The sequence below is a fragment of the Aquarana catesbeiana genome, linkage group LG11 (genome assembly GCF_042186555.1).
Source record: "Aquarana catesbeiana isolate 2022-GZ linkage group LG11, ASM4218655v1, whole genome shotgun sequence".
Taxonomy (NCBI): Eukaryota; Metazoa; Chordata; class Amphibia; order Anura; family Ranidae; genus Aquarana; species Aquarana catesbeiana.
In genome coordinates, this window is record NC_133334.1 from 197,031,689 (window position 1) to 197,054,534 (window position 22,846).

The following is a 22,846-nucleotide window of genomic DNA, read 5'->3' on the forward strand; positions in this document are numbered from 1 at the left end:
CACTGATCCGAACCTTCAAGGGGCAAAATTTTTTGGGGGGGGTGCAAACTAACTGAAAAATACTGAACCCCCCCCCCCATCAATTGCAGCCTCATTGTGCCCATCAAATGCAGCAACTGTGCCCCATCAAATGCAGCAACTGTGCCCGTCATATGCAGCCGCTTGTGCCCATCAAATGCAGCCAGGCGTGTCCCCCGGCTCGGCTGTCACTTCACTAACCAACCAGCCCCCACCCCCCAGTGGCCGGTCCGACGCCACTTACTGCTTATGGAGTGATGTGGCTCTCCTCGGCGGGAAGCGGCGGCTCCTGTGTCCGCTCGGCTCCTCAGGCTTCCTCTGTCGTGTCTCCTCTTCCGCCAAAGCGTAGGCATCCAATAGGATCGCCTAATGCTTTGGCCAGTCGGGAGACAGGTCTCACTGACCTGCCTGCTGATTGGCAGGGAGTAACGTTAGTGTGAAAATAGCGAAAATTAATTTGCTATGCCACACAGCAGGGTGGGATCAGGACGCAGCGCTCTGCGCCCCGAGCCCACCCTATTTTAAAGCCTATTAGAGCCTCTGGCTCTAATCACGTGCTTTAAAATACATACCCCCCTCCTATCCCCGCCATAGTATTTCATGTGTCCGGCGTCCCTAAGGGGGCCGGGCACATGAATAGGGAGGGTGGCGGTGGTGTTGGGGGGGGGCGAAGCCCGTGCGCCCACAATGCACGGGCCGCCACTGCTTGCTTCCCCCCATTAGGTCACCTATGTGTCCTTGGGACTTGAACTTGGTGCTCTCTGTGTTACAGAAACAACCATTTGAACCTATTAAACTAGCCTTCCTGATGACCATCACCTCGGCTAGAAGGGTGTCAGAGTTGGCAGCCCTTTCATGCTGGAAACCGTACCTGATCCTTCACCATGACAGAGTCGTGTTGCGACCTGTTCCATCCATCCCTTTTGCCAAAAGTGGTGTTGGCCTTTCATTCAAATCAGGACATTATTTTGCCTTTTTTCTCTCAGCCTCATTCAGCAGAAGAGAGGTAACTGCATTCTTTGGACATTGTCCGGGCAGTCAAGGTTTATTTGTCTAGATCTGCGGAGATCCGAGGATCGGACTCTTTTTTTTGTTTTACCAAAAGGACCCAAGAAGGGGCAGGCAGCTTCCAGAGCTTCCATTGCCAATTGGGTCCGTCAATTGATCATTCAGGCCTATGGTCTGAAACATAAAGCTCCTCCCTTTAGGGTGAGAGCTCATTCTACCAGGGGTGTAGGAATCTTCTGGGCTTTTTCGCCATCAGGCATCTGTGGCTCATCCTTGTAAGGTTGCTACCTGGTCTTCAGTGCATACATTCACAAAATTTTATCAGGTGGATGTTCCAGCAGTCGGCTTTCGGTCGCAGTGTACTGTGGGCTGCCATATAAGTTCTGATGGCTATTGTTTGGCAGGGTGTCTCCCTCCCCTCAAGGCTATTGCTTTGGGACGTCCCACCAGGTAATGAATATTAGCCTGACTCTGTGTCCCATGATGTATGAAAAAGAAAATAAGATTTTTACGCCATATTAACCTGTAAAATCCTTTTCTTTGAGTACATCATGGGGCACAGAGATCCCTACCCTCTTTTTTGAGGATTCAGTGCTTGCTACAAAACTGTAGTGCGTCCTCTATGGGAGGGGTTATACAGGGGATCACTTCCTGTCTGAAGACCTTTGGTCTACCAGTGTCCCTTCACCTAATGATAAAGTATAACCAAGCAGGTAATGAATATTAGCCTGACTCTGTGTCCAGTGATGTACTCAAAGAAAAGGATTTTACAGGCAAGTATGACGTAAAAATCCTATATTTACAATTACACAGTAATGCTGCTACCTCCTGTGTGATTCATCTTTTTATGCTATAATTTTAAGTGAAACTAAAGGCAAACATTTTTTTTTCCGTTTTGGAGGGTGGATAGAGATTAGAACACCTGGCAGATTTTAGTGCTATCTGCGATTTACCCTCCTTATTTGTCCTGTTTACTGTTATCATTGAAGGTGAAAGTAAAAGAAATTCCCAAGTTTTGAATTGACTTAAAAAAAAGTAATAGAAGGGAAATCTTCCATTGGCTACACTAGTTTTGGTGACCCCCTCAGGCTTTCCTCACTTTGGAGGAAATTCCTCTCACTTGATGTTTTGGCTATGGGACAGGAAGTAAAGAAAAATCTCCCATATGGGACACAGATGGCAAAAAAAAAAATGAACATGGGTTATAACCCAAAAAGAAAAAAAAAAAAATATAAAGATAACGGATTGATATGTGTGGTCTAGCCGCTTTCAAATTGGTTAGAGATGGATCTTATTGGATTCCAGATGATTCTTCTGTGTTTCCATTGGGGGGTGGGGATGTGATTACTCAGCTCCTACCTTGTTTTGGTAAACTTCCATTTCTGATTTATATATGTTAAGGTATTGAACTGAGTGTTCCTCTCTGGATGGTATTATGATTGGATGTAAGAATTCTAACTGTTTGTAACTTGGATTTTGATGAGTTGTCAACTAATAGTGGCACAACACAAGTTGAGTAACATGCACAATCCGGAATATTGCTGCACTCCTTGTTATCTTTATTGAAGCATTAAAATCACATTACAGGTATGACAGGAACAGCAAAGGTAACGCGTATCGCGCTAAAGTCAGCGCTTGCTCGAACCTCATGAGGTTTGAGTAAGCGCTGACTTTAGCGTGATACGCATTACCTTTGTTTTTCCTGTCATACTTGTGATGTGATTTTAATGTTTCAATAAAGATACCAAGGAGTGCAGCAATATTCCAGATTTTGCATGTTACTGAGTCTCACAGACGAGCTATGCAGCACCCTGGGTTCCAGTTCACAACATGTGAGAGTCAGTCACTCACCTAGAGCCGCGTTTCTTTGGCTTTACAACACAAGTTGAGTTTTGGATGTTTGACCCAGTACTGTAATCTTTTTATGTTTTAAATAAACATAAAAATTTACTTGGTAAGAAAACTGGTCAGGTGAAAGCAACACTCGGATATGAAAATTATCATTGTTTGAAATATTTCAACCCTTTGAATTTCATAGCGGTCTGTTTCCATTTTTGTCTATACAGGACTACACCAGATGCTTTAGGATTGCAGGTTGATTACTGGCTAACTTGTGACCGGAGAAAAGAGCGAGAGGGAGGAGGGAAAAACACTCTGCGCAGTATTTTCCGTTCTGTGGTTGTATCACGCTTGCCTGGACCAGACACCCCACTTGGTAGCATGAGTCTAAGTGTGGTGACTACGGAGCCAAAAAATAAGAAAGGTAAAGTTACATATGGTCTTGTGTTTGTATCTATGCTCTCCACATTGCAGGCTATGCTCTACAGTATATCTTGGTGTTATTTCCTGGCTGCCATTGGTTACCCCCAGTTCCCGTCATGTTTAATTGCCATCACATTGTGGGTGTAGGGAGGTGTGCTTTGTAGGCATACAGTCTTGCACTGTTTGTTTCCATTTATAAAATTTGATTAAGCCCCAGTGGCGTTTAAAGGGTGGGGCCAAGGGTATGACCGCTTTGGGCATCCATTCGGGGGATGGCAGTCACAGGACAGACACAGACTGCTTCTGGCTGACCTTTTTAGACATTCTGCCACACACTCTCTACGGATTTGTCTATTGGCTGGCCGCCAGACGACCCGCCGTCTGACAGACAACATCTGAAAAAAACGGGACCATCATTTCCACAATGAGTAAGGGCAAAACTTATAAACCTGGTAAAGTCTCTGCCAGGAAATCATAGTCATTTGGCACTGTGGGTTGGAAAGGAACCTGCAGCCATGAATTGTATGCGGTCAGAGCCTGATATTAACATATGGAGAACCAGACCATCATTAATTTCCTCATAACTTATAAATCTGATAAAGGGCAGCATAGACACTTCACACCTGATGTAGCTTGTGACTGCAGTTTTAGCTTTAACCCACAGTGCCAAGTGTCTATGATTTCTAGAGACTTTACCAGGTTTATACATTTTGCAAAGACCAAGATAATATTTGTGCGCTTGCAAAAAAACTGTAAACCTTAGTGACAAAAAACAAAGTAAAACGAATACAATAAAAACTCAATTCAATTAAATGAACAGCAGCATCTAAATCGCCAATCCGAGTAGAATGTGTAACAAGCTCCAACCAAACAACTTACAACACCATGCTTGACTGTAGGCAAGACACACTTGTCTTTGTACTCCTCACCTGGTTGCCACCCCACACGCTTGACACCATCTGAACCAAATAAGTTTATCTTGGTCTCATCAGACCACAGGACATGGTTCCAGTAATCCATGTTCTTAGTCTGCTTGTCTTTAGCAAACTGTTTGCGGGCTTTCTTGTGCGTCATCTTTAGAAGAGGCTTCCTTCTGGAGCGACACCCATGCAGACCAGTTTGATGCAGTTTGCGGCGTATGGTCTGAGCACTGACAGGCTGACACACCCCCCCCCCCCCCCACCCCTTCAACCTCTGCAGCAATGCTGGCAGCACTCATACATCTATTTCCCAAAGACAACCTCTGGATATGATGCTGAGCACGTTCACTCAACTTCTGTGGTGGACCATGGTGAGGCCTGTTCTGAGTGGAACCTGTCCTGTTAAACCGCTGTGGTTGCTATGGTCTTGGCCACTGTGCTGAAGCTCAGTTTCAGGGTCTTGGCAATCTTCGTATAGCCTAGGCCATCTTTATGTAGAGCAACAATTCTTTTTTTCAGATCCTCAGAGAGTTGTTTGCCATGAGGTGCCAAGTTGAACTTCCAGTGACCAGTATGAGAGAGTGATAACACCAAATTTAACCCAACTGCTCCCCATTCACACCTGAGACCTTGCAACCCTAACAAGTCACATGACACCAGGGAGAGAAAATGGCTAATTGGGCCCAATTTTGACATTTTCACTTAGGGGTGTACTCACTTTTGTTCCAGCGGTTTAGACATTAATGGCTGTGTGTTATTTTGAGGGGACAGCAAATTTACACTGTTATACAAGCTGTACACTCACTCTTTTACATTGTAGCAAAGTGTCTTGTGTGATTTATTAACTTGTACCTAGCACAAGGATAGTGCACTTTTATTTATTGTTTGGTTAGAGCTTATACATGTTGCACTTAATCATTGTGGAAATCAATGACGGTCCTGTTCTCCATATGTTGGTGGCTTTTATCGGCACTGAAAATGAATTCTTCACAGTTGTGTAAAAATTAAGTAGCTCAAGTGTTTTCTGACAAGAGATCATATCATTTGAGGAACCAATCTGAACTAAATGTGGCTGAGTTTATATTCAATTTGATTAGTGTTTTTAAAGTTTCATCTGATTTACATTTTTAAAATGTCTGCCTTTCTAACATTTCTCAGTACTAGGCCCTATACTTGAATCTAGGGACTTGTTCACATCAAAACGCTGTGGGGGGAAAGGCGCTTTCCGTACGTGTGTTCTACACAGCAGACAAACAATCTGCATACATTGTTAGTGGCACCCCAAATGCAGATAAAAAAGCAGTGTTTTTGTGAGCACCAAATTGCATGATACTGCTGCTGCAGTACCATGCGGTTGGCTGCAGTGCTTTTTCAAAAAGTAGTGCTTGCACTACTTTTTCCACAGTCCATTGCATTTTGTAGCACATTCAAATGAGTGGGCTGTCAAAATGCAATGCAGGGAAATGTGCTGGAATCGTACGGAAATGTGCATGTTTCGTTGTGAGCCGTCTCTTAGGGGCACACAGTCAAGGAGTTGGCCCTGGGCATCACCAGACCTCTGCACGTCACTGTTAAGCCCCATCAAAATGTTGGACACATGTTTGCTACAATTCCTTTGCTGCAAGTTCTAGGAGTGCCACAACTTACATTTGTTTATTGACTATATGACTGTAGTCAGGGCTGCTGATAAAGCAGTACAGCCAGCCCTCCTGTACTGGGCCCCATCAGTTCAAAAGGGGGGGCAGGCACCTACCGAACAGAAGGGCCAATTTACTGTCTTATTGCAGACACCGATCCTCTTCTGTCTCCCACTGCAGTGCTGCCAACTTTTCCTCCTCTCCCTCTCTACAGCTGCACTGCAAAGGGGATTGGTTCTAGCACATGCACCACTCCCATCTGCTGTCTGGGCCCCCCCGTGCCCCTTTCCCCCACAGCATTGCCAGCATTCCTCTCTCGCCGGCAGCTGCTACGGGGCACGAGGGAATGTCATTTACTGCCCCTTTTCCTGAATGAACACAGTAAGCGATTGGTACCAGTCACTCCTGTGTCCATTCATCACTGTTCACTATGCTTCAGTTTCTGAATGAGCAGAAAGCCTCAGAGCACGTCCTATTCATTCATCTGTGCAGCTGAGACTAGAGAAAGGGACTGATAGATCTATGTCCTCAATCACTTTCATCCAGGGTGGGGGGGGGGGATACCCTGTCAGGTAGACTGTATGGGGCCCCATGATTTCTAACAGCAGCCCTGACTGCATTGCACCCAGGCAAATATTTATTGATGTACAGTGGGGAAAATAATTATTTGATCCTCTGCAGATTTTGTAAGTTTGCCCACCTACAAAGTAATGAAGGGTCTATAATTTTTATCATATGTATATTTTAAATGATAGAGACAGAATATCAACCAAAAATCCAGAAAAAACACATGATACAAATGTTATAAGTTGAGTTGCAAGGGTTCACTACAGAACAGTCTACATCTGAGCTGTTGCATTCTTTTTGTGGACATGCTTACCCTATGTTCTGTACCCTACTGCACAAGTACCCCATAAGGGATTACCCTCACACATATGGTGGAGACCAGGTGAAAGGATACCATTGCAAAACCACAGGCGAACATTCGCTCTGCTAAAGGCCCGCACAAAACACTTAACCTCAGTGTTTTGATGTATCCTTTTTCTGCATCTGTCACAAATCAAAATTCACAAATAGCTTTAATACAGCCATCTTTTCCTAGAACTCAAAAATGACACCTCTCTCCAATATGTCAGCCCTAAATGAGGCAGGCACAGAAGGGAATATCAGTATTGGATTAAGCTGCAGAACAATTTTTTTCCCCCAGAATGCCGCTATATTGAAAATGGAGCTTCATGCAATATGCTTCCTTACATACAAAGGTTCATTACTGCTGTCTGCAAGCCATGGGGTTGGGCAGCTTGATTCCCCTCCATCTTGCTATGCCCCCTTTGGTACATAGAGACCTGAAAAGTCTACTACAAGGGTTACTACACCCAAAATCTTTGTGAACTCTTTTTCCACTAGATAGAGTTTGGCAAAGAAATGATAAATTCCTGTTGAGCCTGCAGTCTCAGACCTAAAAAAAAAGCTGTACCTGTTGAAGATGTTGCTTCTTTCAAAGATTCTTCAGATAGAAATTTGAGGTGCTTCTAAAGGCTCTCTACTCTTGCAGACCCAGCTCTTTATGCATTTTTAGGATGTTAAACTATAGCTAACTGCACCAGAACAATGAATAATCCACATGATGTTGTTTTTCAGGATCATGCCTCAACAGAGCAAATACAGCAACTACCTTCTGCTCTGCTTTTTTTTTGTGTGGATGCTCAAGAATAAGTCATGAGACAAATTTCAAGAATTTCCCTCATCTCCGTTCACATGCTCAGAATCTTATAGCTAAAAGCCTGGACAGCTGAAGTTGCCTAAAAAAAAAAAAAAAAAAAATGCCTCACCCATATTCCTTTTCAAACCCCCTCCTCAGGAGCCTCTACCTTCTCAAAACGCAGAGCACCTAATTGTTCTAATAAGGTTCAACATGAAGTTAGTCAACTTTGTGTCCTGGACAAGGGATCCACTTGCATGCGAAACAGATGCATTGGTGACCCCGTGGGATCAGTTCTCGCTGATCTATGCATTCCCCCCTATTCAGTTGCTGCCACGACTTCTTTGCTGGATCAAGCTGGAAAGAAAGCCGGTAATTCTGGTAGCACCAGCATGGCCCAGAAGGTCATGGTACGCAGAAATTGAAAAGATGGCAATGGAGAACCCATGGTTCCTTCCACTAAGGCCAGACCTGCTCTCACAGGGGCTGATATTCCATCCTACTCTACGAACGCTAAATTTAACAGCCTAGCTATTGAAACCCACGTTCTGAAGAAATGTGTCAATTATCTCTACTTTGATTAATGCAAAGAAGCCAGCTTCCAGAACTATATATTATAGAGTGTGGAAGGCTTATGTTTCCTGGTGTGAATCCAAGGGTTGGCACCCTCAGAGATATATTATAGGCAGAATTCTTCCCTTTCTACAATTAGGCGTAGAGATGAAGTTGGCCTTGAGTACTATTAAGGGCCAAGTCTCAGCCTTATCAATTTTATTTCAAAGATCGCTTGCTAAGCATTCTTTAATTCGGGGGTTTTATGCAAGGGGTGATGCAGATTAATTGGCCAGTTAAATCACCTTTGAGCCCTTGGGACTTGAACTTAGTTTTGTCAGTGTTACAAAAACAGCCATTTAAACCGATACAACATTTTCTTTTAGTCCTTCTGACAAGGAAGTTGGTATTTTTAGTTGCTATTTCCTCAGCAAGGAGGGTTTCGGAATTGGCTGCTCTTTCTTGTAAAGAGCCACATTTGATTTTTCATGAGGACAGGGTGGTGTTACGCCCTTGTCCAGGTTTTTGTACCAAAAGTGGTCTGAGGTTTCCACCTGAACCAAGATATTGTCCTGCCATCGGTTTTCCAAAACAATGTTCCAGGGAAGAAAAGTCACTACATTGTCTTGATGTGGTGAGAGCAGTGAAAATCTATTTAAAGGCAACTGCTCAGATTTGTAAGACTGATGTCTTATTTATTCTGCCAGAGGGTCCTAAGAAAGGACAGGCAGCGTCAAAATCCACTGTCGCTAAGTGGATTCGGCAAGTTATAATTCAAACTTATGATTTAAGGGGTAAGATTCCCCCTTTTCAAGTTAAGGTGCACTCTACCAGGTCGGTTAGTGCTTCTTGGGCAGTGCGTCCCCAGGCCTCCATGGCTCAGATCTGTGAGGCCGCAACTTGGTCTTCAGTGCATACATTCACAAAATTTTATCAGGTGGATGTAAGGAGGTATGAGGATATCGCCTTCAGGCGCAGTGTACTGCAGGCAGCAATATAAGTCCTCAAATCTGGGGGTACCCTGCAGGTTGTGTCTCCCTCCCTTCAAGTAGAATTGCTATGGGAAGTCCCATTAAGTAATTACTTAAGGTTCTTTGTCCCATGATGTACGATAAAGAAAATAGGATTTTTATAACCACTTACCTGTAAAATCCTTTTCTTGGAGTACATCATGGGACACAGAGGTCCCGCCCCTCTTTTATGGGGTTTAAGTATATTGCTTTGCTACAACAACTGAGGTACTCCTGGAAGGAGAAGGGGTTATATAGGGGAGTGAACTTCCTGTATTGGGTATACCAGTGTCAACACCTGAAGGTGGCCCATAACCCATTAAGTAATTACTTAAGGCTCTGTGTCCCATGATGTACGATAAAGAAAAGGATTTTACAGGTAAGCTGTTATAAAAATCCTATTTTTTCTTTTTTGGCAAAATACCTGCTCTGTTTAGTGGTTTTGCACAGGGCAACCCTGATCATCTCTGGGGTTCCCCGCCAGCACTTCTGGCTCCCCTCCCTGGGGAGTGCCCATAGCAAGCCGCAGTAAGAATGCAGTAAGCTATAAATAAAATAAAATAAATATATATTAAAAAAAAAATAGCTTCGGCCTTTTACAACCACTTTAACTCATAGTGTGCCTTTATTTTTTACAAAGGAGCTGAATTTCTAGAATTCAGCTTTCCGGCCGCAAGGTTCTTGCAGCTGCACTCTGAAATTTGGTCACTTCACCCTTGTTCTTGGGCCTGATACCACAGTTCTGTTTGCCTCGTTACCTGCCCTTCTATTTTATTGCTTGGGGACATTCAAGAGTCAGTAAAGCCTGTCTCCTGTGCTGTACAATTAAGATGAAATAAAATTTTGACTTGCCTGTAAGTTTTTTATATCTTGAAGTACAGTTTAGAACACAGGCCCTCCCTCCTTCAAATCCAGGTTTGCTCTGCATTGCTTGCTAACAAATTGACTCATGGAATGGGGGTAGGTTATAAGAGGATGCCCAGGGGGCATGTCCTTCAGAGTATTGACAGTATCCAATCACCTGAAGGTATCAACCTATAACGCAGGGTCTATGAATCTGAAGCCTGGGTCATTTAGGTTACTCCATGATATGGAATTTTTTTTGTATGTACCATGAGATCCATTTCTTGGAGTTCATGGAAGTCCAACTCTAGGCAACAATTACACTTTTAATAGTACATTCTGCTTACTTTACTTCAGTGTTTAACAAACACATATATTCATAGAACATCTCGCTGTGTCCTCACTAAAAATCCCAGTTTCCCCAATGTACAGTGTTGATTACCTGCCCTGGGGATCAGCCACTGTACACCGCTCATCTCCTCAGGCACTAGTCCACTCACAGCCCCCACTACTTCTGATGCTGAACAATGTGAGAGGACCCCCCCGCTGAAATTTCTATATCCTAATGTGAAGTTATTGCCCTGCTTATTTTTGTGTCGTCCGCAAAAACTGAGATTGAGCTATTTACTCCATCCTCTGTATAATTTATGAATAAATTAAAGATAATTGGTCCCAAGATAGAGCCTTGGGCTACCCTATTTACCACTCCAGACCCGTCTGAGTATGTGTTATTTATCACCATCCTTTAGACATGCCCCTGTAACCAGTTTTCTATCCAAGAATAAACCTTATAGGACACTATCTAGTGGAGACTTTTGAAATAGATTGGAATAGCCAAAGCTATATTGCTATTATAGGTATTAAGGGCAGAAATACACAATGATGAATAAAAATAGTGGCTAAGCATACAAAATAGTAAAGTAAACATACAAATCACCTAAATGGCAAGGTAATACACACAATATTAAGATCAAATGTACAGATTACAGGTAAAATAATCTAGTTAAATTTACATATTCTACAATAAAAACCATAAATTTATTGGATAGGTTGGGGACACTGTTTGGGGCATAACTAAGTATAAACCCTTTAGTCGAACAAGAAGTATGGGACTTTTGGGACTGAGTGAGGCAATCGACAGACAGCTATGAATTATAAAATACGACATATTTATTGTCTTGGAATTCATATAGCAACAGAAAATATAAAACCATTTCATACATATACATAAACAGCAATAAGAGCCATTTCGTATATATATAATATATACATACATAATAGGATTAGAGCCAATTCCCATATATACATAGAATTGATATAGCAACGCATTCCAGTTACCAATTATAAATTAAAACTCCGTATGAATTATATAATTTGGCCAGAAAGTTTATAAAGCTCCATATAAGGATATTGTCTTTATTCGGGTACATGCAGTAATTGCGTATAATAGATAGTTGGGTGCATCCTACAATGCCCTATGCATGTTGACAGAAAATTTAACCAAACAATTATCAGGTCCTAATTACTCACACGGAGTCACAGTTCACAGGTATGCGGTATGGCAACACAAGGGCCACCAGGAACGTAGTCTGTCCCGGGAACTGAGGTAACGAACCTGCAGACGAGGCAGCCACCCCCAAATCATCCCTAGAGAGTAGAATTCTCCAATTGTGGTGAAATAGCAACAGGAAATATATAAACCATTAATTGATCATAACCACCTCAATGAGGTAATGAAAATTGTGTGTCCAAAATGTACCTGATATGTCTGCATAGTAGCCTGGTCCATGTGAAATGAAGTGTACAGCTAAAAACAGTGACTCAAGGGGGTGCTTTAAATGCCGCACCCACAGGTTCCTCCCAGCATCACACTGGCATTGTGGAAAAGGGAGCAGCACCCCCATCCAGGGTGACACCCGCCTTCCCTGATTGGGCGCTGACTAACATCCAATTGACCCATGGTGTGGAAAGAGGCGCACACGTAATGACTTCTTTGGTGTCACATGTGTAGCACCTAGCACCGATGCGCAGTAGGAACCCGCCCCCCTCCCGACACTCAGTGACAAGGAGGGGAGGGGGAGGGCGCCCAGTGCGCAAAGTAATACACACAATATTAAGATCAACTACAGATTAGAGGTAAAATAATCGATGTCATATTCTACAATAAAAACTATAAAAAACAAAAATGTATTGGATAGGTTGGGGACACTGGGGCATGACTAAGTGTAAACCCCATCTATATAGATTCCTATACATATGGGATATGTGAATAGTTGTGATGATATAATATTATCAGGTACACCCAAATATCGTTGTTAAAAGGAACTATCTACGGATATGGACCTATATATCCTGATAATTGGTAAAACGAACATGTATCTGGTGTAGGGGCTAGGTTTAAACCATCAACCAATGATCCGAAGACTGCTAATATACATTATAATTTAGTGTGATCCTGAATAGGTCAAGTTATTAGAAACAATCATTGTATGTGCATAATTTTTAAGCTAAGCTCCAGGCAATATAGGTGTTAGCCTAAAGTATATGCACACAAACTGATGAGGTAAGTGGGGAGCATGTAGAGCAGTGGTCTCCAAACTGCGGCCCTTTGCTTGCTTTTATCCGGCCCTTGGAGCACTATTTCATCCACTGATACCAACTTTGGGGCATAATCCCCCCCCACAGACACCAATGAATGGGGCACAACTCCTCCCATTGACACCAACAAGGGGGCACAATGCCTCTCAATGACACCAACGATGGGGCCCAATGACATCAATGATGGGGCCAATTCCCCCTATTCATACCAACAATGGGGGACAATTCCTCTCAATGACACCAGCAATGGGACTCAATGATATTGATGGGGCACAGTTTCTCCCATTGACATCAACAATTTGCACACAATTACTCTCACTGAAACAAACAATGGGGCATTTATTTTTCCCACTGACTTCAGGACCTTTTTTACTCCCACTGGCCACAGTCCAGCCCTCCTAAACTCTGAAGGATAGTAAATTGGCCCTTTGATTAGAAATTTTGGAGACCCCTAATGTAGAGAATAAGGAAATGACTGGTTAGTCAAAAATTATGCAAGCTATTTTCTACAAATTGGTATGCAACAATGGGGTGTGTCATGCTAGGTGGTACATTGTGCAATATGCACAAAGGAAAGAAGGCGGGGGGGATATGTTACCAGGGTTCTGCACTTTTCCTGGGCTATTATACTATATAGTGTTGATCTCTCACCGGGAGGGTATGCTGTGACTCCGTACCAGTGATGTCAACCGCAAGCCTGGCTCGACATCATGGGGGGGGGACACACATAGAGTTCTCTGGAGAACACCATTGTGCTGGAGAAAATATGTGTGTAGATGTATGTAGGTAAACAATATCTGATACACAGTACTGTATACTTAAAGCGAAAAACACCCACCACCCATGTTTTGGTATCTACCCAACCACCAAATAAAAGGAAAGAAAAAATTTCTAAAAAAATAAGGAGAAAATGAGTCAGCAGGCAAAGAAGGGGAGGGTATTACAAAATCGTGGCAATCTCAGGTTCTAAATTCAATGGAGAAAGTGTGTCTAAAGAATATATTCAGTATGTCTCCCTTTTACAGAGTCAATGAAATCTCTTCTTCTGGGAGACACCTTGTATCTGCTCCACCACCTAGACTTCAAGTCCCTGTGTGGATTTTTGGTGACATTCCGCAAAGTGCGAGGGACACTAATTGCCTTTCCCCTCTTCCACTAGGCGGCAATGTTCCCCGAAACATTTTCTGAGTGGGCGAATAGTGCGGCCTTTGTATACCAATTTGCCAACGCGTTGTCATGACGACCGATTTCATCTCTACACTCCAGCGACGCTTGCGTTCCATCCCCTGCTCAGACCCTTTCCTTGGCTGGCATGTCTCCGAGTGCATGACGTCACACCCGAGTCGCTGGTTCCTGGATATAGGCTGCTTGTCTTTCTCTGCATTTTTCTTTAGCGATAGACTGTTTCACTGGACTGAGCCGTGCTCACATCCTTAGGATTCTAACAGTGAGGTAGGTTTCCCCCCCTTACCAGGGCCCCAACTTCATCGGGACACCACCGCCCACTGTGGGCACAGCTGTCCATACCACAGCAGCATACCTGAGCCCCAGAGGCTGAGCCAGCACCATACAGGAGTATTTTCAGTGAGTTTTTGCTTTCTCATTTACTGTGGCCTTTGAGTAAATCTTGCTGTTTTAATTGTACTACTTCATTCAATAAATTCTTTGCTGATTTTATCACAAAATCTTTTTGGTGTCACTTGACCTTCACTTGTGCAAACATGTGTCACCCACACACACTACTAGCGTTCCTCCAAGCGCTGCCTAGTTGTTCTCTGGATTAAGACTTTTTTGACACTGCTCCTGGCGTCTACCTCTCACACAGCTACTGGCGGGATCTCAACACAATTACCGTGAAGAAAGCCCTGAGGTGTTTCTAGCGCCATACATTTTTTGTTACTGTGGTCCACTATATATGGAGCAGCTTACCTGGCTGAGCTCATCCTCTCCAGCAGTTATCAGGAATATCGGGGGAATTTTTTTTTTTTAACTACTAATTTAGGAAATGAGTGAATATTTGTGGGTAAATGGTGATTTTGATGTAGTGCTGAAGATACAGTATTTATCGGCGTATAACACGATTTTAATTTTAAGAGAGAAGTTTCAGGGAAAAAACTTAAATTTTAAATAAAGAAATTTGAAGCAAAATAAGGATCAGTGCCCATCAATGCAGCCTTATCAGTGCCCATCTGCAGCCTCGCCATTGCCCATTATTGAAGCCTCACAATTGCCCATGACTGCAGCCTAATCAGTGCCCATCTTCAGTCTCACCATTGCCCATCATTGCAGCCTGATCAGTGCCCATCTGCAGCCTTGCCCATCATTGCAGCCTGATCAGTGCCCATCTGCAGCCTTGCCCATCATTGCAGCCTGATCCATGCCCATCTGCAGCCTTGCCCATCATTGCAGCCTAATCAGTGCCCATCTGCAGCCTTGCTCATCATTGCAGCCTAATCAGTGCCCATCTGCAGCCTTGCCCATCATTGCAGCCTGATCAGTGCCCATCTGCAGCCTTGCCCACCATTGAAGCCTGATCAGTGTCCATCTGCAGCCTTGCTCATCACTGCAACCTGATCAGTGTCCATCTGCACCCTTGCCCATCTGCAGCCTTGCCCACCATTGCAGCCTGATCAGTACCCATCTGCAGCCTTGCTTATCACTGCAGCCTGATCAGTGTCCATCTGCAGCCTTGCCATTGCCGAAATAGACAGAGCCGGATCTCCTGTGTACTCGGCTTGGTGTCATGCCCAGTCCCGCCCCTTGGCCCGGATTCTATGATGGCCATAACACCGGTCCAATGCCGGGACGTCAATGCTAGGAGCTGTCCCGGGGGCGTGATTGGGCGTGACTGCGCGCTGAGCCGAGTACACAGGAGATTCTGCTCTGTCTATTTCGGCGGTGTTCGTTCTCTCCTTCCCCTCAGTGGCAGCCTATATCGGCATATAAACACGCGCACACGATTTTCACCCTATTTTAAGGGGGGAAAAAGTGCGTGTTATACGCCAATTTTATGTATTTTTTTTTATTTTGTAAGATAATATTCAATCTATTTTGTTAAAAATTACAATCTGTGGCCTGAATCATGGAACACATGACATTGTCAAGTTTTACTGTATTCACTTTTTCTCTATTTTAGTGCCAACAATTTTCCTTAGCAAAAAGCCAAAAGAAAAAGAACCTGATGCCAAAACTCAAATAATTGAAGGAATCACAAGACTAATCTGCTCAGCTCGACAACAGCAAGTCATGCTAAGAGGTAAGACCATTGGGGACACAGAAATCATTACATAGTTTGTAAGGTTGAAAAAGACACAGGTCAATCCAGTTTTACCTGTGTGTGTGATTTTTATTCTCCAACAATTCCCATAGTCCTTTATATTCTGTTTCCCGAGGAAGACATCTAGAAGTTTTTTGAAGTTGACACTCTCAGACAGTACTGCTACCGCGGGGGGGGGGGGGGGGGGGTCCACATTTTCCCTGCTCTAACAGTAAATAACCCTTTCCACAATCTAAAGTTAAACCCCCTTTCTTCTAACTTTGATTGTGACTGCACGTCCTCTTAAGGTGCTTTAGAGTAAACCGTTTATTACAGTTATTGGCTTTGATATACTGTATTTGTAAGTTATCATATCCCTTCTTACTCTACTTTTCTCCAGAGTGAATAATGGCTATGTAATTTATCCTGAGGTTCTTCACCCCCCTTACTGATCAATAGTAGATATGCTGTCTCTTTAAATATCAACACATAATAAATTGACCCAAACTCAATATGACAGCTATATCAATATTAGTAGATATCTAAAAATAAAATGGGGTTAATAATCAATATCTCAACATAAAGTGCTCACGTGTTGGAAAACATAAAAATGGGCCAAACCAATTCATATAAAAGTTCATCAGAAGTCCATAGTATCCCAGTGTCAAGAAACAATGCTGGTGGAAATTGTGTGCCTCAAAACGTGTCACCACCGCTATTCAAGGTGCCAACACTTATGCTTGCACCACCCCCTGTGTTCACTCCTTACTGGAAAATAACCTCCAAACTATAACAGGTTAGAGTAGCATAAGAAAAGAGGGGGCACTCTCTGGTCTCTAAAGCAACAACCCAGCTCCTCAGCAACGGCAGCCTGGTTCCCCGCTAAAAATCTCTCAGTGGCTTTGCAACTTCAATATACAGCCAGCCCGGGATAGTGTCACTTAAAAAGGAATAATAGATTCCATTTTCCAATATCATCAAAAATTGCAGGATTTATTATAAATAAAATACTCACAAGGGGTCTCAAAATATCAGACTTTCACAAGTAATCACAAACCGCGCCACCTCCCTGTCAGCGAAGTGCACAGTGACGTCACAAATCAGCTGTGCCCAATGCATTTCATAGTAGTCCACATCATCAGGGGACAGGAAGCCATTTTTGACTCCATGGACCTTTTCTATAATGCTGCTGCTGGTTAAAACATATTGGTACTCTTAACAAAAACAATAAGTAAGAACTTTTCAGCCACGTCAAAACAGATGTAAAAGTCCACCATCCTACATAATAAGATTAAAGCAGGCTATAAAAAATAAAGTTTAAAGTCAAAAAGTTGATACTGGAACATCCTAATAGGTCATATTTTTGGGACCTCACCTACCTACCTGCATGCCATTATTTTGCTAGCATTAATAATTTCACTTTGGCATTGCATGCAGTTTCTCCTCCCCTCCTTTCTATATATATATATATATATATATATATATATATATATATATATATATATATATATATATATATATGTGTGTGTGTGCTATGAGTATTTTTCACACCCAAGTGCATAATTTTACATTTATTAATGTTGAACCTTATCTGCCCTGTAGCTGCACAACCCCCCCCCCTTATTTTATTAAGGTCTTCCTGTTATAGTTACATAGTTAAGTTGAAAAAAGACACCAGTCCAAAAAAATAATAATAATCCTACAATCCCATATACACAATCCTTCACCCACAGTTGATCCAGAGGAAGGCGAAAGACCCCAGCAAAGCATGCTCCAATTTGCTACAGCAGGGGAAAAAATTCCTTCCTGATCCCCCCCCCCCCCCCCCCCACAATCTGATCTTCCCTGGATCAACTTTACCTATAAATGTTAGTAACCAGTTATATTATCTACATTTAGGAAAGGATACAGGCCTTTTTTAAATCTACTGAGCTTGCCAGAACCACCTCTGGAAGGAGTCTATTCCACATTTTCACAGCTCTTGCGAGGAAGAAAACTTTCCGTATTTGGAGAAGAAATCTTTTTTTTCCTCTAGACGTAAAGAGTGCCCCCACATGTTCACTATATGGACCACTTATGTATTTGTACATGTTGATCATATCCCCCCCTTAATCATCTCTTCTAAAGAGAAAATAAATTCAGTTTCTCTAATCTTTCCTCATAGCTGAGCTCCTCCATGCCTCTTATCAGTTTGGTTGCCCTTCCTTGCACTTTTCTCCAGTTCCCCCATATCCTTTTTGAGAACTGGTGCTCAAAACCAGATGAGGTCTTACTAATGATTTGTACTGGGGCATAATGTAATGATCTCTCCCCCCCCCCTCTCCCTCTCCTAATACAAGAAAGGACTTTGCTCGCTTTGGAAACCACAGCTTGGCATTGCATGCTATTATTGAGCTTATGATCTACCAAAACCCCCAGATCCTTCTCCACTATGAGTTCCACCAGTTGTACTCCCCCTAGTATGTATGATGCATGCATATTCTTAGACCCCAAGTGCATAACTTTACATCTAACATTAAACCTCATTTGCCACTTAGTTGCCCAATTAGACAGTGCATTGAGGTCGGCTTGTAAATTGAGACATCCTGTAAGGACATTAATACACTGCATAGCTTGGTGTCATCTGCAAAGACAGAAATTGTACTTTTAATCCCAGGCCCTATATCTTTTAAAAGTAAGGGTCCTAACACTGAACCTTGGGGTACACCACTAGACTAGACCTTATACCATTCAGAGTAACATTCGTTAACCACTACTCTCTGAATTTGTTTTTCTAGCCAGTTTTCTATCCATTTACAAATTGATGTTTCCAAGCCTGTAGAACTTTACCTTACACATTAGTCGTGTGTGGGGAACTGTATTGAACGCTTTTGCAAAATCCAAGTATACCAAGTCCATAGTCACCCCTCTGTCCAAGGTTTTACTTAACTCCTCATAAAAAGAAATCAGGTTTGTTTGACAACTTCTGTGTTTCATGAATCCATGCTGTCTGTTGCTTAAAATATTTTTTTTCCAGCAAGAACTCGTCTATGTGGTCTTTTAATAAACTCTCCAGTATCTTCCTGACTATAGAAGTTAACCACTTAAAGACCAGCTGCCGCAGTTGTACTGCGGCTGGTTGGCTCTCCTGGGCAAATTGTCGTCTTGGTGCATCGACCGTTTTAAGACTAGGGGGCGTGCGCTTGCGGCACGATCTGTCAATGTAAACAGATTAGTGATTAGGAACAGCGATCTGTCTCCTCCCCCAGTCACTACATTGATCCCACAGTTAGAAACCCCTCCTTAGGTGTCAAAGTGTCCGCTCTGTCTGCCACAGTGTCGCAGTCCCGCCTTTACAGTTAAAAAAAAAATAAAAAATTTATAAAAAAAAAAAAAAAAAAAGCCGTAAATCTATCCCCTATATAAAAATGGCCTGATCATTAAGTGGGCAAATCCTTCCGGTCCTTAAGTGGTGAACTAACAGGTCTACAGTTACTTGGTAAAGACTTTGATATCTTTTTAAATATGGGCACCACATGGGCCCTACGCCAATTCAGTGGTACCATTACAGTCATTAACAAGTCCCTAAAAATTAGAAACAATGGCTTTGAAATGACAGAGCTCAATTCTTTCAGGATCTGTGAGTGGATGCCATCTGGTCCAAGTGCTTTAGCCACCTTTTATTCTGTCTAAATATTTCTGGACCATATCACTTTTGAGCCATTGTGGATCATATGAGGCTGTGCCAATACCAAGACGATTATGGACATGAGCTCCCCCATGCTCCTTTGTATACACAGAGCTGAAGAAAGTATTTAATAAATTAGCCTTCTCTTTGTCCCCATTCACCCACTCTAGATTATTTTGTAAGGGGCCTATATGCTCAGACCTGACCTTTTTAACTATTAATATATTTGAAGAATTTTTTGGGGTTTGTCCTCCTATCTTTTGCAATCTGTCGTTCGTTTTGAATTTTTTCATAATCAATTAATCAGCCAGCTGATTTGTTGGCCTGCATACAGAATGCAGGCCAATGCAGAATGCAGGCCAACTCTTTCACAGTTTTATACATTTTTGTCAGACAAAAACAAGGCACTTGCAAAACACTTTATTGTGACATTGTCTGAGTTTTTTTAGCGGCTTCAGCAAATTTAGCAATAATTTCAGCAAATTTGGCAATTAATCGTAGCTATTATTAAATATCTTGGTAACTTCCTCCCGAGACATTGGATGTTGATGCCATGTTTGCTTTTGGTGCAGTTTTCGGAAGAGACATAGTATTTTTATAATTCTTTGCAGTTCGGCTTCAGACTGAGAAAAGGGAATTAGCAGCTATCTGTTGTTATCTGAATTTTTAGAGATAAGATTTAACAAGCTAAGCAATGACACAATATTACATTTGAAATAGGCATTTTAACATTTTTACCTGGTACCTTATGTGACAACTTTATGTGACACCTTAATCACATCCACTACACCCTAAGGTGATGACGTAGAAAAACAAGACGATTTTTCCTCTGCGGAGGAAACAACAGTTGATGAACCTTATGCAACCTCGCAATCTGAGAGATTGATGGTACAAACTCTTAAGGAGATGGTTCGTTCCACTTTTCATGCTACCCCTAACAGAGTCAGCTGAAAGTACGGTCACTTCCTTGGGTTCTTTAAAACCTTTACAGCCTTTTCATGCATTACTAGAAAAGCTTATTTATGCTGAATGGGATCATCTGGATAAGCATTTTCTCCCTCCAAAGAGTTTCTCAGTTCTCTATCCCATGGAGGAGAAATTCACAAAAGATGGAATGTACCAGCAGTAGACGCTGCGAATTCCAGCATCAATAAAAATTTTACTTGTCCAGTAGACAATGCACAAATGCTTAAGGATCCAACAGATAAGAAGTTGGAATTTTTGGTGAAATCCTCTTTTTCCTGGCAGGTGCCGTTTCTCAGCCTGCAGTTGCTGCAATAGGCATCTGTCAGTCCCTAAAGGACCAGTTCAAAGAGGCCCTTAGGGAGGTACCTGCACAACAGGAAAGTGAGTTAGCCGAACTACCAAAGGCGCTATGTTTTGCCATAGACGCCATAAAAGACTCTATCCGCCAAGCGTCCCACGTTGCGCTTGTGCTAAAACACATGCATAGGACCCTGTGGTTAAAAAGTTGGTCAGCTGAAGCATCTTGCAAAAAAGCTTATGACTAGTTTCCCTTTTCATGGGGAGCAACTATTTGGGGAGAATGTTGGTCAAATACATCCAAATGATTTTTAGCATTCTAGCATTTCTTTTGCCCAAAAGAAGGTATAAACGTCCTTTTATTTAAACAGACTCCTTCCCCTGCGCCAGGGGCAGCTGCCTCTAGGCAGTGGCGATGGCCTCCACTGTCAGACTCTAGAGGAGAAAACATTCAGCCCCTGTATACATGATTGAAAATGCATTTTTTTTCCTCCACCCTGCAGGGCCTAGAAGGAAAATTAGCGACTTTAACTGCATTCGCTATCCAAGGATAGGAAGAGTGTTAGATCCCTTATCAAGGGAACAGTGGGTAGAGGATGAGGGGTTACCCTCAGGTGATCAGGAAGAAAGACAAACCGATTACTCCTCTGCGGAGGAGACCACTGGAGTTGAACCTTTTTTCAGCCCCGCAATCTGAGAGATTGCTGGTACAAATATCTTACAGAGATGGTTTTGTGAATCTTTCAAGCTACCTCTAGTAGAGTCAGCTGATAGTTCTGTTTTTTCTTAGGTTCTTTAAACCCTTCACTGCCTTTAACATGCGTTTCCTGTACATGTACAGATCCACGCAGAAATTCAACAGATCCATTCTAGATCTAAAAGAATCTAAATCCGTTCCTGAAGATCCGCTCCCTTCTATGGAGTCGATCAGGAGGAAAACTTCTGGCATTTATCGGCATCAGGGATGCATATCTGCATGTCCATATATTTCCCGCTCACCAAAGGTTTCTGTGATTCGAAGTAGAACAACAGCATTTTAGTTGTAGCCTTGCCCTTCGGACCAGCTACAGCACCCTGAGTGTTCACAAAAGTGCTAGCCCCACCTCTAGCCAGGTTAAGGGCACAGGGCATAAACAGTCTTGGCATAGACGATCTATTGCTAATAGACCTATCGGTGTTCGGAGTAAGGTATACGCATTACAACCAGTTACCTGGAAAAGTCTGGGTTGCGTTCTCAACCTAGAGAAGTCTCCCTTAAAACCGCTAAAAAAGCTGGAGTATTTGGGTCTGATCATCAAGAACCAAAAGAGCCTTGCCCATCAACATCCTAGAGATTCGGGCAGTGCGTCTGGCTCTGAAAGCCTGGACTTCCAGGTTAAGGGATTGTCCTGTCAGGATCCAATCCAACAATGCCACAGCTGGGGCCTATATCAATCACCAAAGGGGGCACCAAGAGTCTCTCAGCGCAGGGAGAGATGAACCATATTCTAACTTGGGCAGAAAGAACTATTTCGTGCCTATCGGCAGTCTTCATTCCAGGTATAGAGAATTGGCAGGCGGACTACATAAATGGCCAGCAGATTATTCCCAGGGGAATGGTTTCTTCACCCTGACATATTTTCAGGCTGTTTGTCAAAGATGGGGGACTCCGGACGTAGATCTTTTAGCGTCCAGTTCAACATAAAGTTAGTCAAGAACAAAGGATCCATTCGCATGCAGAACCGATGCGTTGGCAATACCGTGGGATCAGTTCTCACTGATCTATGCATTTCTCCCTATTCAATTGTTGCCTCGACTTCTTTGCAGGATCAAGCTGGAAAGAAAAACGGTATTTCTGACAGCACCAGCATGGCCCAGAAGGTCATGGTATTCAGAAATCGTAAAGATGGCAGTGGAGGGTCCGTGGTCCCTTCCACTAAGGCCAGACCTGTTCTCACAGGGGCCGATATTCCATCCTACTTTACGAATGCTAAATTTAACGGCCTGGCTATTGAAACCCACGTTCTGAAGAAACGTGGGCTTTCCAGGTTATCTCTACGTTGATTAATGCAAGGAAACCAGCTTCCAGAACTATACATTATAGAGTCTGGAAGGCTTGTTTCCTGGTGTG

General features: G+C 42.9%; 1 protein-coding gene across 3 annotated transcripts in view; it reads left to right on the top strand.

Moving 5' to 3' along the window:
• Positions 1-22,846, top strand: part of PACS1 (phosphofurin acidic cluster sorting protein 1) — a 654,711-nt gene that overhangs the window by 594,825 nt on the left and 37,040 nt on the right. For all 3 annotated transcript variants that reach the window (XM_073605164.1, XM_073605165.1, XM_073605166.1), the window contains 2 exons: positions 3,093-3,289; positions 15,687-15,806. In XM_073605164.1, the coding sequence (XP_073461265.1) occupies positions 3,093-3,289; positions 15,687-15,806 (317 nt within the window). The remainder of the gene's footprint in view (positions 1-3,092; positions 3,290-15,686; positions 15,807-22,846) is intronic.